The sequence below is a fragment of the Balaenoptera musculus genome, chromosome 2, assembly GCF_009873245.2.
Source record: "Balaenoptera musculus isolate JJ_BM4_2016_0621 chromosome 2, mBalMus1.pri.v3, whole genome shotgun sequence".
Taxonomy (NCBI): Eukaryota; Metazoa; Chordata; class Mammalia; order Artiodactyla; family Balaenopteridae; genus Balaenoptera; species Balaenoptera musculus.
The window spans coordinates 18843524-18858059 of NC_045786.1; the positions used below are offsets into that span (position 1 = coordinate 18843524).

Below are 14536 nucleotides of genomic sequence, written 5' to 3' on the forward strand. Positions count from 1 at the left end.
CATGATTTGTGGATTTTTTAATTGAAATACGTCTACTAAAAAAAATCTCAGGAAAGGAATAAAAAGAGTAGTCATGAAGTCCTTTTTTCCCTGAATTTGCAGTTTGCAATTGAGTGCAGAATTTGGGATTACTCTGTTGCTTCTTTTGTGTTCTCTCCCTAGTATGGAAAGACGCTCTATGATAACTATCAGCGGGCCATGGCCAGGGCAGGGCTTGCCTCTCGGTGGACAAACCTGGGCACTGTCAACGCAGCCCCACCAGCCCCGCCTTCTACAGGTACCTTGCAGAGGGGAGAGTCTGACACCTGTTCAAAGCTCAGAGGTCATGTTCAAACTTACCTAATGTATTTCATAGAAACAGAACTTTGTAGACACTGTACAGAATACATTCCCTCCTGATGGTCAAATTTAAGATCCCGCCCCCGCCTCACACACACACTTGTATCTATTTCTTTATAAGTGACTTTTAGCAAAGCTCTGACCCTTTTTTCATGATATGCTTGTGGACAAGATGGTGATCACCAGCTTAGGGTGAGCTTGTAGGGAGCTGTGTCTCATCACAGTATAGATGTGATGTTTGTTCAAGGCTCCATTAGTGCCCAGCAAGCTGCTCACACCAACGGTGAGATCATTCCTTGGTGTTTTGCCTCAATAACATCATGGCTAGAGCCCCATACCCAATTCTGGACATCACATTTTAATGGTAATATAACAGCTACTGGTTTATATTTTTAAGAAGGAGGCAAGACATTGAGGGATGGAGTGGGTACTACAGATTGCTTTATATACATTATTTCTTGTCCTTACAACCACCCTGCAAGGTATACATTATTATCCTCACTCCACAGCTGAGAGAACTGAAGCTTGGAGAAGCTAGTATGTAGTACTTCTCAGTGGTTGAGCTGTGATTCAAACACATTGTCTTTATGATAAATAATGGTTGGAAGAACTTGAACCATTTGTGGCCAGTGATTTAATCAATTGTACCTCTTAATGAAACCCCAATAAAAACTCTAGACACCAAGGCTTGGGGGAGCTTCCTGGTTGGTGAACAAGTCAAGGAACCAGGTGGGTTACATGCCCTGACCCCACAGAGAAAGGGGTCCACGTCCAGGACCCACCCAGACCTCGCCCTGTGGGCATCCTTTATAATAAAACTGTAATGGGTGAGTATAGAGCTTTCCTGAGTTCTGCAAGTCATTGTGGTGAATTATTGAACCTGAGGGGGTCATGGGAAACTCTCAGTTTATAAAGGGCTGGTCAGAAGTGGCAGGTGGCTGGCACTGAAGTGGAGGCAGCCTTGTGAAGGTTGTACCTTAAACCTGTAGAGTCTGGTGCCAACTCCAGGAGGTGTCAGAACTGAATTACAGTCCACCCCCTTGGGTGGAAACAGAGCCCACATCCTGCCAGGACCTTAGCTCTACCACTTATGTGTGTGTGTCAGAGGTCGTTGGGGATTCGGGGGTGCTGTGAGATGCTATTCTGATAGGGCACCACATCCAGACACAGGCATCCCTCCCATGAAGTTCCCAAGAGAAAGAGAACCATGGCAAATAGATTCCATGTTTGATCAGCTGGGCTAGTGTTCATAATTCCCAATTCAAGGCTACCTGTTAGAACAAGCTAGAGCATGTGGTTGAAACTCAAAGCCTGAAATGGGCATCTCTCTCCCCTAAGTTTCAGCCCTAGCCAGAGGCAACTATAACACCAGGGATTTAAAGAAAAAGAGGAAGAAAAGAAGGGAGCGAGAGAGGAGGGAGGGGAAAAGGAAGGAAGGAAGTGAGAATGACTGGGCTGGCTCTCAACCCACAGGACTCTGCCCACCATTAACCTAGTATATAGGAAATCTGGAGGTTGAGAAAAGGAGAGGGTAGGGGGAGTGAGGCTTCTCCAGCGTGGGGAGAGGGATTGGGACAGCCTTTCCTCCTAGAGGGCTCGGCATACGGTAGACACTGAGTCCCTCACAGATCTGTCGACATCAACCACAACCGGGCCCTTAATACTGCCTGTGGCTCTTAACTGTGTTTCTCTAGACCAGTGGTTCTCGACCAAGGGAGACGTGGACCCCCAGGGAAGACTTGGCAATGTCTGAAAACATGTTTGGTTGTCATGCGTTGGGGGGTGCTTGTGTCATCTAATGGGTAGAGGCTAGGGATACTGCCTGTCCTGCAATGCACAGGACAGCCCTGAACAACAAAGAATTTGCCAGTCCCAAATGTCAGTAATGTTGAGAAAACCTATCCCAGTCAGTGTAATCTCCTAGTTCCTCTAATTGTTTCAGACATTCTTCACTCTCCTCAGATTTCCAATCTCTAGCCCCTTTACTCTCAGCAAAAAAAAAAAATGGAACCATCAACTTTCCACCACCAAACCCAGTGACTTACCTGCATTTACACCCATCCTAGCCCATGTCTATTGTGTTACCTCCTAACAAGGGCCGATTCTTCCATGCATGCTCTCGTCCCCTATTCTTGCCCCAACTGGAGTCCTGCAGCGCAACTCTGATGCTGCTCCTGGAGTTAGCTCAGACCCCAAAAGGGCACAGTCCTAATAAGGCTGCCCTTCCTTCAGATGCCAGCCACACTTCAGGGGTCCCCAGGCCACCCAAACGTTTGACCTACCGGCCACAAATCTGGGGGTTTCCCAGAACCCCCTTAGGTTCAACAGTTCAACTCACAAAACTTGGGAGAGTACTATCCTTATTGTTACAGTGTTATTATAAAGTATACACTGGGACTTCCCTGGTGGTGCAGTGGTTAAGAATCTGCCTGCCAACGCAGGGCACACGGGTTTGGTGGGGAACCTCTGGTCCGGGAGGATCCCACATGCCGCGGAGCAGCTAAGGCCGTGTGCCACAACTACTGAGCCCGCGTACTGCAATTACTGAAGCCCGCTCGCCTAGAAGCCCATGCTCCACAACAAGAGAAGCCACCGCAATGAGAAGCCCATGCACCACAACGAAGAGTAGCCCCCGCTCACTGCAGCTAGACCACACGCAGCAATGAAGACCCAACGCAACCAAAAAATAAAGAAAGACAGAAAAATTTTTAAAAATTAAAAAAGTAAGTAAAGGATACACATCAGGACCAGCCAAATGAAAGATGAATAAGGTGAGGTCTAGGAGGGTCCCAGATGAAGAGCTTCTGTGTCCTCTGGAATCAGGGTGCATCACCCTTCCAGCACATGGATGTATTCACCACCAGGAAAGCACCCCTGTCCAGATTTTTTATTGGGATTTCATTTCATCGACATGATTGATCAAATCATTGACCACGTGACTGAACTCAATTTCTAGCCCCTGTTCTCTACTCTGCCGATGTCGGGCTGGCCCAAAGCCTCAACCCTCTAATCAGTCGTTTGGTCTTCTGGTGACCAGCACCCATCCTGATCACCTTGTTTGCATAAACTCAGATGTGTTCCTAGGGGCTGAATAACAAAGACACTCTGATAGCTTGGAAAATACCAAGTTCTGTGCCAGGAACCCAGGACAAAGACCAGAGAGATGCATGATTATGCCATTCCCTTCTACTTTCTCTCCTGCTCTACTGTTTTCTTCTCATCAATATTGCTCCCTTCTTCAAAGGAACAAAATCAAATTTCAAACCCTCCTACAACTCCAAATCCCCCTCCAGCTAGTGCCCCATCTGACAAGCAACTATTCTAAAAGGTGGACCATATTTGCTGTCTCCATTTTTCTACTTCCTTTTCACTCTTCAACCCATTTCAGTCAGGCTTCTGTCTCTACTACCTGGTGGAAAATGCTCTTGCTAATCTCACCAGCGGCCTCTGTGTTGCTAAATCAAACTACTGTAAACCCCTCTTTTTAGTCCACCTTTCAGCAACCCCAACACAACTGACCACTCCTCCTTGAACCAATCTGCTCTCTTGGCTTTCCAGATATCACACATTCCAAGTCCCCCACCCCGCCCCCCAACTTCTCTGACCACTCTTTTTTAACCTGCTATAGCAACTCTTCTTCTTCTTCTTCTACCCCACCTTAAACTACCCAAGACCCATCAATCCTAACCCTATCCTCATTTTACACTATCTCCCTAAGTGATCTAATCCACCCCCAGCACTGTGTATGAGCTGACCACCTATAGCTACATAAATCCAATCCAGGCTTCTCTGTTGACCTTCAAACCCATGTATCCAACTGTCTGCTCATTGACTTCACGTGGATCCATCCCAGACACCTCAAACTCAACATCTGCAAAACTGAGCTCATCCTCTTACCCTCCAGACTTGCTCCCCCATTGTTGTTCTCTGTTTCCATAAATAACATCATCATCTGCCCCATTGCTCCTACAGAAAACATGCAGGAAAACTCACTCACCTCCAAATCCAGTCACTCCTAAATCCTGCCGATTCTACCTTCTGAATATTGGTCAAATCTGTCCATGCCTGTTTGTCTCCATTGCCTTCAAATCCTAGCCACCATGATCTTCACTTGGTCCCATGGGGTGGTGCTTCAGCCCTTCAGATGCTTTCCACTGCTGTCAGATTAAGTCCCCAGTCCTTAGCAAGGCCACCAAAACCTGCATGAAATGAGCCTCGCCCATCTCACCTGCCTCTTTCCCCACCCCTGTCTTCCTGTTCCTGCCACAGAGCCCATCTGCTTTTCCCACTTTTTCAAAGCCCCAAGCACCATCCTTTTTCAAGGACTTCTCAGATGCTCTTCCTCTGTTTATGATGCTTTTTGATTTCATGCGGCTAATTCCTGCCCAGCCTCAGATCTCAAATGAATTGTCCTTGGTAGGCCAGTCATAATTAATAATCTGTGTGATTATTAGTTTAGTATCTGTTCCCTCCTCCAGACACTGAAGGAAATCATGAGGTCAGGGACTGTTTCTGTCTGGTACATCATAGTTTTCCCAGCACGAACTGCAGTGCTGGGCAGATAACAGGCACTCGGCTAGAATTCGAAGATGGTTGGGACGACAAATGGAAAAATGAATTAATACCTGGTAGGGTTTCTCTGAGGGTGAAGTAATGTGATTGCCCTTAATACTAAATGCAAAATGCATGTTCATTCCGTTTCTCCTAAATGAATTCCTTAAATCAAATTTTTGAAGAACACCATTGCAGCAGTCAGATGAGATGTCCATTGATCAAAAAGGAGGATCTTTCCCACGATGGAATATCCGTTAGTAAATTAACCCATCTTGGTTCTGCTGTAGAGTCTTATTTATCAAAATTAAGCCTTGCAGCCCTACAGAGAACAAATGTGCTGAACTCTTAAAATAAACCATACGGAGAGCATCCCTGCTTATTACTAAATGCTTCCATTTGAGCATCTAAGGGGAAAAAAGTCCTCAATTTAAACTGTTTTTCAGTTTATGCCTTAGAATGTATTGCCATGAGCACCTGCTGGGTGGGATTTTAAGCTCTAAAGAGCTACATTAGTGACCAGCCCGGAAGGAACTGAAGATGATGAGCTTAGAAGGAAGGGAAGCCACTTTCAAACAGAACGTGAAGTTCATTCTTCTCAGTTATACACATACGTACACGATGACCGTGATCACATCTTAGCAACAAAGACCCGCTTGAAATGACGCCATCTTTTAAAATTCAGTTCTTCTCGTATATTATTGTCCAAGTCTCTCTCTTCGCCTAAACTCATCACACAAAATCACTAGGGCTCTTGGAAGGTGTTTAAGGGACCCATGTCCGTCCGGGAGCCCGGGACAAATCAAACCATACGTTCCTTGCAACAGCCCTCTTCCCCCCGCCGCCAAAATTAAGGTAAATGTCAAGAATAGTGTTGAAAAACAAATGTTCCTTGGGATCAGAGGAGTTACTGGCTGATGGGCTCACTTGAACCTCGGGCTGTTTGGGGCACTAGTCAGGGAGCCTCCTTCATCACCCCAACAACTGTTTTCTGAGTCATTGGCTTACAGAGTGGGGGTCACCCACAGAGGACAGATTTCCTGGGCCTTGGACCCACGAGAGACAGATCAGAACAAGAACTGCAGCCGAGGAGACCTGGCGTGGGCACTAACTCTCCCTGGGCAGGACCTGCTATAAAACCATCTGATAGAGCCTGGAGACAATCAACCCCAGGCCCCGTCAGTCTGATGCCTCCTCCGCTTCAACTTTTCATCTGGAATCCCTTTCCTCTCCTGCCCTCTCCCTCTTCACATGGTTGACCCAGAGTCCTGGAGAGGCAAGGCCAAGTGGTGCAGGGTCACTGGCTGGGAGTCAAACCACAGGCGATTTGTGCGCCTCTGCTGTGATTACCCAACTGAAAATCCCGAGGCATCGTTCTACATCCAAAGTGTTTAGCAACAAGTAATGTATTCTTGATAAATGGCAGGGTTTTTTCTTTTATATTAGGAAACAGCCGTGGAGGCTTTTTTTAGTACTTATTAAATGATTTTATGACTTTAGCCACTATTTTTCATCAGGACTCTTTCGTGGCTATTGGCAGAAATCCAACTCAATCTAGTTTAAGCAACAAAAACCAAGGGGGAGAGATTTATTACGGCACAAAACTAGGAAATCCAGAGGTAGGCTGCTTTCAGGCACAGTGGGATCCAGGGGGTTAAGCGAAGTCATCAAGATAGTTTCTTTCTTGGGCAGTGTCCCCATGAGGTGGCAAGGACTGCCACTGGCTCTCTAGGCTAACATTTGTCACACAGCTGGAAATCTTAGTACAAAGGGAAAGCCCCACTTCTGAAAACGCCCCGGGAGGGCTCCATTGCATGCTTATACCTAAATCACGTAGCCGCACTGAAGAGGATGCCAGTACAGGTGGTGGGATCAGCCCTTTACAGACCACATGGGTGAAGAAGGCGATGAGGGATCAGTCCCCTCCTGGGAATGCACTTGAGTTCTGTAAAACATGCGGGTCTCATATATGTTTAATAAACTTCCCACCCCGAATTCCTTTGAGGTCTGCCAGAGAGACGTGGCAGCAGGAGGGGTGGTGTTGCTACTTGACAGCTGGGACATTAATACTGTGACCCCAGGACAACCTAGGTCTGAAATTGGTGGCACCTACAGGATATACGAGTTATGTGGGTACCCATGGGTTGTCTCAGGATGGGGCAGAGAACCCACAGAAAAGATTAGACTTCCTGGTAAAGGGAAGACAGCAGCTTGGAGCATCTGAGAGATTAGACATGACGTCTTTTGTTCCCACAGACTGGCAAAGACCTAGACATCCTGGTTACATAGCAATGTGCACTATGTTGTTGAGAAATCAGACTGTGTGTGTTTGGGCAAAAGAAGCAAAAAATATATATATTGATGATTTGTGCCCTTTAAAGGAATTTCCCCTAACTGTCTTCAGTATTCAGCTTTGGTTTCTGTTTATACAAAGGTGTTTCCATTACCTGTAAAGAAAGATTTTGAATATGCAAACAAAGAGGGAAGAGGGGAAAGAGAAGAGACCAAAGGAAATGAGGAGATGGAGCACTTTGGAATCTAAGGGGTTTAAATATCTCAGGGGCAGCATGGGATGGGACGCAAGGCCTTATGAAAAACTCTTAAATTTAAACATCCTAAGACCTTAAGATGTTTAAACCTGTTACTTTCCGCCCTCCAGAGCAAAGATGTGGCCAATCAGAGAGAGACGTTAAATAGTCTTAGAGAGAATCTCGTGTTTACGTGGCACACGGTGTAAGTTCTGACAGCAGGAGCAGATGTGCCAAGGAGGGCAGCTCTGCACAAGGAGATTGCTGCTCTTGCTGAACGAGGAGCATGCATTTTACAGCAAAAAGCTGACAGCAGAACAAGTTGTTATAGCCTGTTCCAGCCTTTTGATTGTATAAATGGACACGAACATCTTTTTATTCTGAAGTAATTTCAAACTTACAGAAAAGTTGCAAGAATAATGCAAAGAATTTCCATAGACTCTTGACCCAGAGCACCGATACTGAATATTTGTCACGTTTGCTGTATCATTCCCCCTCTCCCCACCCCACCCCCCATATGTTGTCCCTAGACCTTTTTTTTTTTTGGAGACTCTTGAGAGTAGATTGACTATATTGTGTCCCTTTGTCCCTTAAATCTTCCCTTTGTATTTCCTAAAAAAAAAAAAAAAAATTAAGGCTATTCCCTTACTAACCACAGTACAGTTATCAAATTCAGGAAATTTAACATTTCATGTTGATAGAGTATATTTACATAAACCACAGCCCATATCCCAGTTTTGCCAGTTGTCTCAATGATGCCTTTACAGCAATGCTCTTTCCTGGCACCGGTTCCGTCCAGATTTGGACTTTGCATTTAGGCATCATGTCTCTTTCATCCCCTTTCCTCTGGAACATTTCCTCAGCCTTTCTTTGTCTATCAAGACATTAACATTTTTTAAAGAATACAGGCCATTTATTTTATAGAATGTCCCTCAGTTTGGATGTGTCTGATATTTCCTCATAATTCATCTCAGGTAATGTGTTTGGGGCAGGCCTAAGCTGCCGTGTCCTTCTCGGGGTATCCCAGTCGGAGGCATATGGTGTCTATTGCCCCTCATTGGAAACATTCATTCTGACCGCTTGGCTAACGTGCTGTCCAGTTTCTCTCCTGTGCAGTTTTTTCATGTTGTACTTAATAATTCGTACAGAGATACTTTGGAGGGCTGGCTCTCCTCCCCCCAGGATGCCCTCTCAGGAGCCAGAGACATCAACACACAGCTTCTTCCCTCTGACTCTCAAAACTGTGAAACCTCAGCTAGGCACACTTTTGTGCAAAAGGGCAAATAAAAAGGCAGGAAAAGAAGCACATATCGGGACTTCCTGGGGAAAAAAATCTAATTTCAGGATATAGTGGGGGTTTGTATATTTTGCCCAATCCCCTCTGTCCACCTTTTTTTTTTTAATAAATTTATTTATTTTTGGCTGTGTTGGGTCTTCACTGCTGTGCGCGGGCTTCTCTAGTTGCAGCGAGCGGGGGCTACTCTTCGTTGCGGTGCACGGGCTTCTCATTGTGGTGGCTTCTCTTGTTGTGGAGCACGGGCTCTAGGTGCATGGGCTTCAGCAGTTGTGGCTCGCGGGCTTCAAGAGCGCAGGCTCAGTAGTTGTGGCGCACGGGCCTAGTTGCTCCGCGGCATGTAGAATCTTCCCGGGCCAGGGCTCGAACCCTTGTCCCCTGCATTGGCAAGCGAATTCCTAACCACTGTGCCACTGGGGAAGTCCTGTCTACTGTTTTTGTGCTCAAAGTATTTTTTGTTGAGGAGAACGTTCAAAAGTTGTTCCCGTATGTAGCATGGTATGAACCTGGATACATCCATTTAGGAAAAATCTTCAACAATTCTATTAAAAAGGAGGTTTTCAAGGTTCATTTTCCAGTCACCAAAAAGTTTTTAAAAGCAGAACATACTGTTCTCTAGGACCCCAGTTAATCCAGATTTTGTTGCTTGTATAAAGTATTCATTTCCCTGAATGTTTTGCTGAATTTCATGAAGTATTGTCTTAGAACCTCAGGTTTTTTTGAAAGCCCTGTGTACCTGTGAATCCTTTTGCTTTGGAGACATAAAACTGCTTTGTCTTTTCAGATTAACTCTGAAGAATGTTGAAAATACTTTGCCCACTCTTTTTTATTTGAAGTATAGTTGATTTACAATATTGTATTAGTTTCAGGTGTACAGCAAAGGGATTCAGGTTTTTTTTTTTGGGGGGATTATTTTCCAGTATAGGTTATTACAAGACATTGAGTATAGTTCCCTGTGTTATACAGTAACTCCTTGTTGCCCACCTGTTTTATATACAGTAGTTTGTACCTGTTAATTCCATACTCCTAATTTTCCCTCCCGCCTTTGCCCACTCTTCTTGTCTCTCTTCCTCCCCCTTAGGAGTTAAAACAGGCACCACCCAGGCCAATGGTCAGATCCCCCAGGCAGCACATTCTATGAGTACTGTTCTCGGAGAAGCCCAGAGACATGTTGAAACAACCAAGGTAAGACCCACTTCTATCAGACTGTCACCTGTAAGCCCATATTCTAAACCATTAGCAGTATTCTAATAACTGTTCTTTTAAAAAGAGAAAATAGAGTTCCAACAATTCAAAAGTCACTGTAATTTCATTTAGATAATTGCTTCATATATATATATTTACCTTAAAGTTACATAGGCTAGAATGGAAAATTAAAACCAACTATCACAGCTTCGGAAAAATGTAAGAATGTTTTTTAATGCTGAGGATTGGTAACTATTTTTAGTTTAGCTACATTTATTTTGACTGAAGCAATTTTTTTTTTTTAATTTTTTTTTTAATTTTTGGCTGTGTTGGGTCTTTGTTTCTGTGCGAGGGCTTTCTCTAACTGCGGCAAGCGGGGGCCACTCTTCATCGCGGTGCGCGGGCCTCTCAATATCTTGGCGCCTCTTGTTGCGGAGCACAGGCTCCAGACGCGCAGGCTCAGTAGTTGTGGCTCACGGGCCTAGTTGCTCCGCGGCATGTGGGATCTTCCCATACCAGGGCTCGAACCCATGTCCCCTGCATTGGCAGGCAGATTCTCAACCACTGCGCCACCAGGGAAGCCCAGCAATTTTTTTTTTTTTCTTTTGGTTTAGTCAAGTGGTTTTAGCACTCTCTGAAAGTGGCACCTGCATTTTAAGCCCTTGGGATTTTTACTTATTTTTTCTGAATAAATTAGAGCAACATGTTAGTCAGAAGCCCTTTATTAAATGCTATCTGGACCCCGAACCAGATTAGAAGAGTACTGACAGGGTCCCACTATAAAATATTCATTATTGTATTTTTCTGTTAACGTTCTACATACGTCCTCAGGGTGACAGAGAAGAAAATGCATTTTAAAATAATTTCCAAATTGGTATAACATTCTCCATAACTTTTTTTTTAGTAGAGGAGATTAATGAAGATTCATTTAAATCTATCTAAAAATTATAGCTAAAAGTTATAATTTAGTTATTAGTCCAATTGGTAACGACTCAATTGACTATACACGTTCCTCTGAATATTTCCCGTGTGTGATTCAAACTAGTCTTAAATGTGTTTCAGTAGTTTGCCACCTCATTCTCCCCTTTCATTTTGTCCATCAGCCAGTGGTGGGAACAGTTAAATCCTGTATTTATTGAGCTTCTTATAATTTTTGAAAACCACAATAGACCATTAAAAGTTGTGTTTCTCTAATATTCTTGTTAGCTTCTCAAGTCTGACAATCTCATCTTGCAGTGTACTTTCAGCGATTATTATTTTCATGGTTTTTGTAATGCCAGCTGAAGAGAAACATTTTTAAATGCTGAAAGCAATAAAAGGATCCCAGAATAGAAATCACTTAACTATGTGTGAACACTAATTCCCAAACTGCCTGTTCAGAATTTTTTTAAAAATACATCACCAGTTAATTTCTTATCATGCTAAGCAGTTGAACTAAATAAAATAAACTCAATCATAAGGGCACTTTGTTAGGGGGAAAAAATTTTCTAATCTCCAGTGGCAAGAGGTTATTAAGCAAAGAAAGAAATAAAATGAAAGCCTGATAAAATGTAAATTGCAACGATAATTATCACTAAAACAGAGGGATTCAATTCAGCTGCCTGAAACTCCAGGGGGAAGTTGCATTATATAAATATGAGGTGAGCCAGCTCAGGAACAACCTAGAGTCTCAGGACTGAGGGACTGAGCCTCCCCCTCGGGGGCAGACGCTTCCTAAATCCGGAGACTCACCTGTCCGGGAACTGTCATGTCCACGTGGCCGTGTGGTCAAGAATAAATGCTGTTGTCGCTTTGTTGAAGGACAAGAAGCCCGGCCTCGGCAGCCACGACCCCGGAGCGCTCAGGGCCCAGCCCCTTCCCAAGTCCAGCCTGCCTCCGCCCCCTCCCATGCGACGGTCCTCGGACGTCGGCTGCGGCAGCCCAGGGATGCCCCCCAAGGCCAAGGGCGCGGCCGCCGGCTTCCCCGCGCCGCCCCTCGACCTCCTGCCGCCGCCGCCGCCGCCGCCCCTGGAGGACGACGAGCTCCCTCCGCCGCCCCCCGACTTTAGCGACGCGCCCCCAGACTTCGTGCCTCCTCCACCGCCGCCGTCGTTTGCGGTCGACGCGGGGTCCTCGCTGCCGCCGCCGCCCCCGCCGCCCCCGCCCGCCCTCGCCCCCGAAGCCGCGAAGCAGACCCCCGTGGTGGTCAAAAGGCCGCCAGCTCCCCCCAAGAGGCAGGCGAACCCAGGACCACCCGGTGGGGGAGGCGGGGAGCAGGATTTCATGTCGGATCTCATGAAAGCTTTGCAAAAGAAGAGAAGCAACATGCCCTAAGGGAAACCTAGAAGTGTCTTTGGGTGATGGGTGTAATCATTGCTAACCTCAAGTGCGTTTTTGCTACTTTGTTTCCGTGACGTCTTGTTCATTTTAGATACAATATTGAAGCATTCAGACTAGAAATGCAAATAGGAAACGTCTCCCAGTTTCTCAAGTACATTCCTAATCCTTAACCTAACACAGAATTTAGAATATCTGCCTGAATGTACATATCTTTCCTGTGTATTTCCACTTCAATGGATTTTATCTTCCCTTCCAAGTTAACTAAAATGATGTTTTATGTTCATTTATTTTATTATGTTATGAAGCATCAAATTAATAAAAGTTTAACTTTTTTTCCTTAAGATGGTATTTCTAGAAATATCAGTATAAATCTAGTGCAATATCAATTCTATTTTATAATATACTTGACCTTTTAAAAATCCTAGGCCTTCTAAAGTCTTGTTGATCTTCGACATATTTTCCATCTCCATCTCAATGACCTCCAGAACTTTCAGAAAAATCGAAAGAAGAAAAAGGGAAAACCAGGAGAGGTAGAGTGAATTTAGTTTCTTTGAGACTCATTGCTTGATTGATTGGAGTCTTGGACATACCCTAGTCTGGTTTTGGTTTTCTAATGGTTGAATAACATAGTAATTGGCGGAAAAAATAGTTTTTTAGATAGTTTTTGGATTCTCTGTTATTATAATGCTATAAGTTGCTATAAATAAAAATTTAGAGACAGGAAAAGGCAATCAGATTATATTCTTCAACCAGGAATGTTTTCCCTCAGATAAATTTAATGCTTAATTTTAACAACCAATTTATCTTAAGTTCCTATTACCCTTATCTCTCTTCACTTTCTAATTGGCTTCTGAGAGTCCTTTTAGATTTTCTTAGTTTTATTTCCATGGTTCTGTTTTATTATTTTTTTTAATGTAAAACCCCTCAAAATCTTCTTAAAGTAGGTAGAAAATAATAGCTAATGTGTTGGACTTACCGGGCGGTCCAGTGATTAAGACTCCGCACTTCCAATGCAAGGGGCACGGGTTGGGGAACTAAGATCCCACATGCTGGGCTGCGCGGCCAAAAATAATAATAATAACTAATGTGTTATTTTTGACTTAAGGAAGATAAGTAATCTTATGTTTTAATATTTGGAAAAAGTAAGCTCTAAATTGACATTTAAAACAACAATGAAAAAGCAAATTCAGATTTTAAAACCAAAATATTTATTAATTAAAACTGGTAAGGTGCACTAAATTTCTCCTAAGCATTGGGACCCATCACTATGGAAAAGGAGAGCTCAGAAGGTAGGACCCAGGGGACTGGGGAAGGGAAAGGGAGAGATGTGGTTGTTATGGGCTTCACAGATGACCCCCAAACCATCAATTCAAACATATTCCTAACTTAACAGAGAAGAAATGAGGCCTGAAGATGTGCTTAACCTACATCCCCCAGAGCTGGGTCGCCGCCCGGGTCTCCTAACTTCTATCCATACTGTACATTTACTTCATGGAGAAAAACTATAAAAATTCAAACATTAAAACGTTTGTGAGTTTTAGTATTAGATAATATGTATTTTAGAAAAGCTACGGAAAAGAATTAACTGATTTTGTGGTCAAAATATTGATATAATTTTGGTGGACCAAAATGTTGAATGCACTGTCTCTCTCCATCCCTGCCTTTATTACAGGATAGAAAACATTAGGAAATAGATGGTCCAGATGGTCCTTGCTTTGCAGAGTTCAACATGCACAGGTTTCAATTACCACAATTTAGTTAAATAACACTAGTCCCCAACATGGTTCACACTTGCTGCCATGCTATTTTAACTAGTAATTAGTTTTAACTAGTAGTTCGTAATCATGCAAAGTACAAACATCGCTATTAGCTCTTCAACCCACACATCACTACATAAATAACAGATACATATCATGAACAGTGACCAGTCGCATCCCTTCTTTCAGCACCGTTAGGGATTGATCAATTGATCGCTGCATATTTGTTATTCAGTTTATGCACAGACAGAAAAGTGTCTTAAGGTGATATGGTATTGTATGTATGTGTCTTAAGTCATTAATGTTTAGAGATACAGAAATATTCATAGATTAAATGAAACTATGGGAATGTCTTTAAAATACTTGGGAATCCTGCCAATGCAGGGGACACGGGTTCGAGCCCTGGTCTGGGAAGATCCCACATGCCGCGGAGCAACTAGGCCCGTGAGCCACAACTACTGAGCCTGCACGTCTGTAGCCTGTGCTCCGCAACAAGAGAGGCTGCGATAGTGAGAGGCCCGCGCACCGCGATGAAGAGCGGCCCCCGCTTGCCGCAACTGGAG

At 44.1% G+C, this 14536-nt stretch overlaps 1 protein-coding gene across 1 annotated transcript in view; it reads left to right on the forward strand.

The window, feature by feature from the left end:
* Window positions 1–12513, forward strand: part of LOC118890253 (amyloid beta precursor protein binding family B member 1 interacting protein) — a 100744-nt gene extending 88231 nt beyond the window's left edge. The window contains exons 13-15 of the mRNA XM_036842802.1: window positions 163–277; window positions 9794–9897; window positions 11698–12513. Of these exons, the coding sequence (XP_036698697.1) occupies window positions 163–277; window positions 9794–9897; window positions 11698–12210 (732 nt within the window). The 3' untranslated portion in view covers window positions 12211–12513. The remainder of the gene's footprint in view (window positions 1–162; window positions 278–9793; window positions 9898–11697) is intronic.
* Window positions 12514–14536: the final 2023 nt, after the last annotated feature.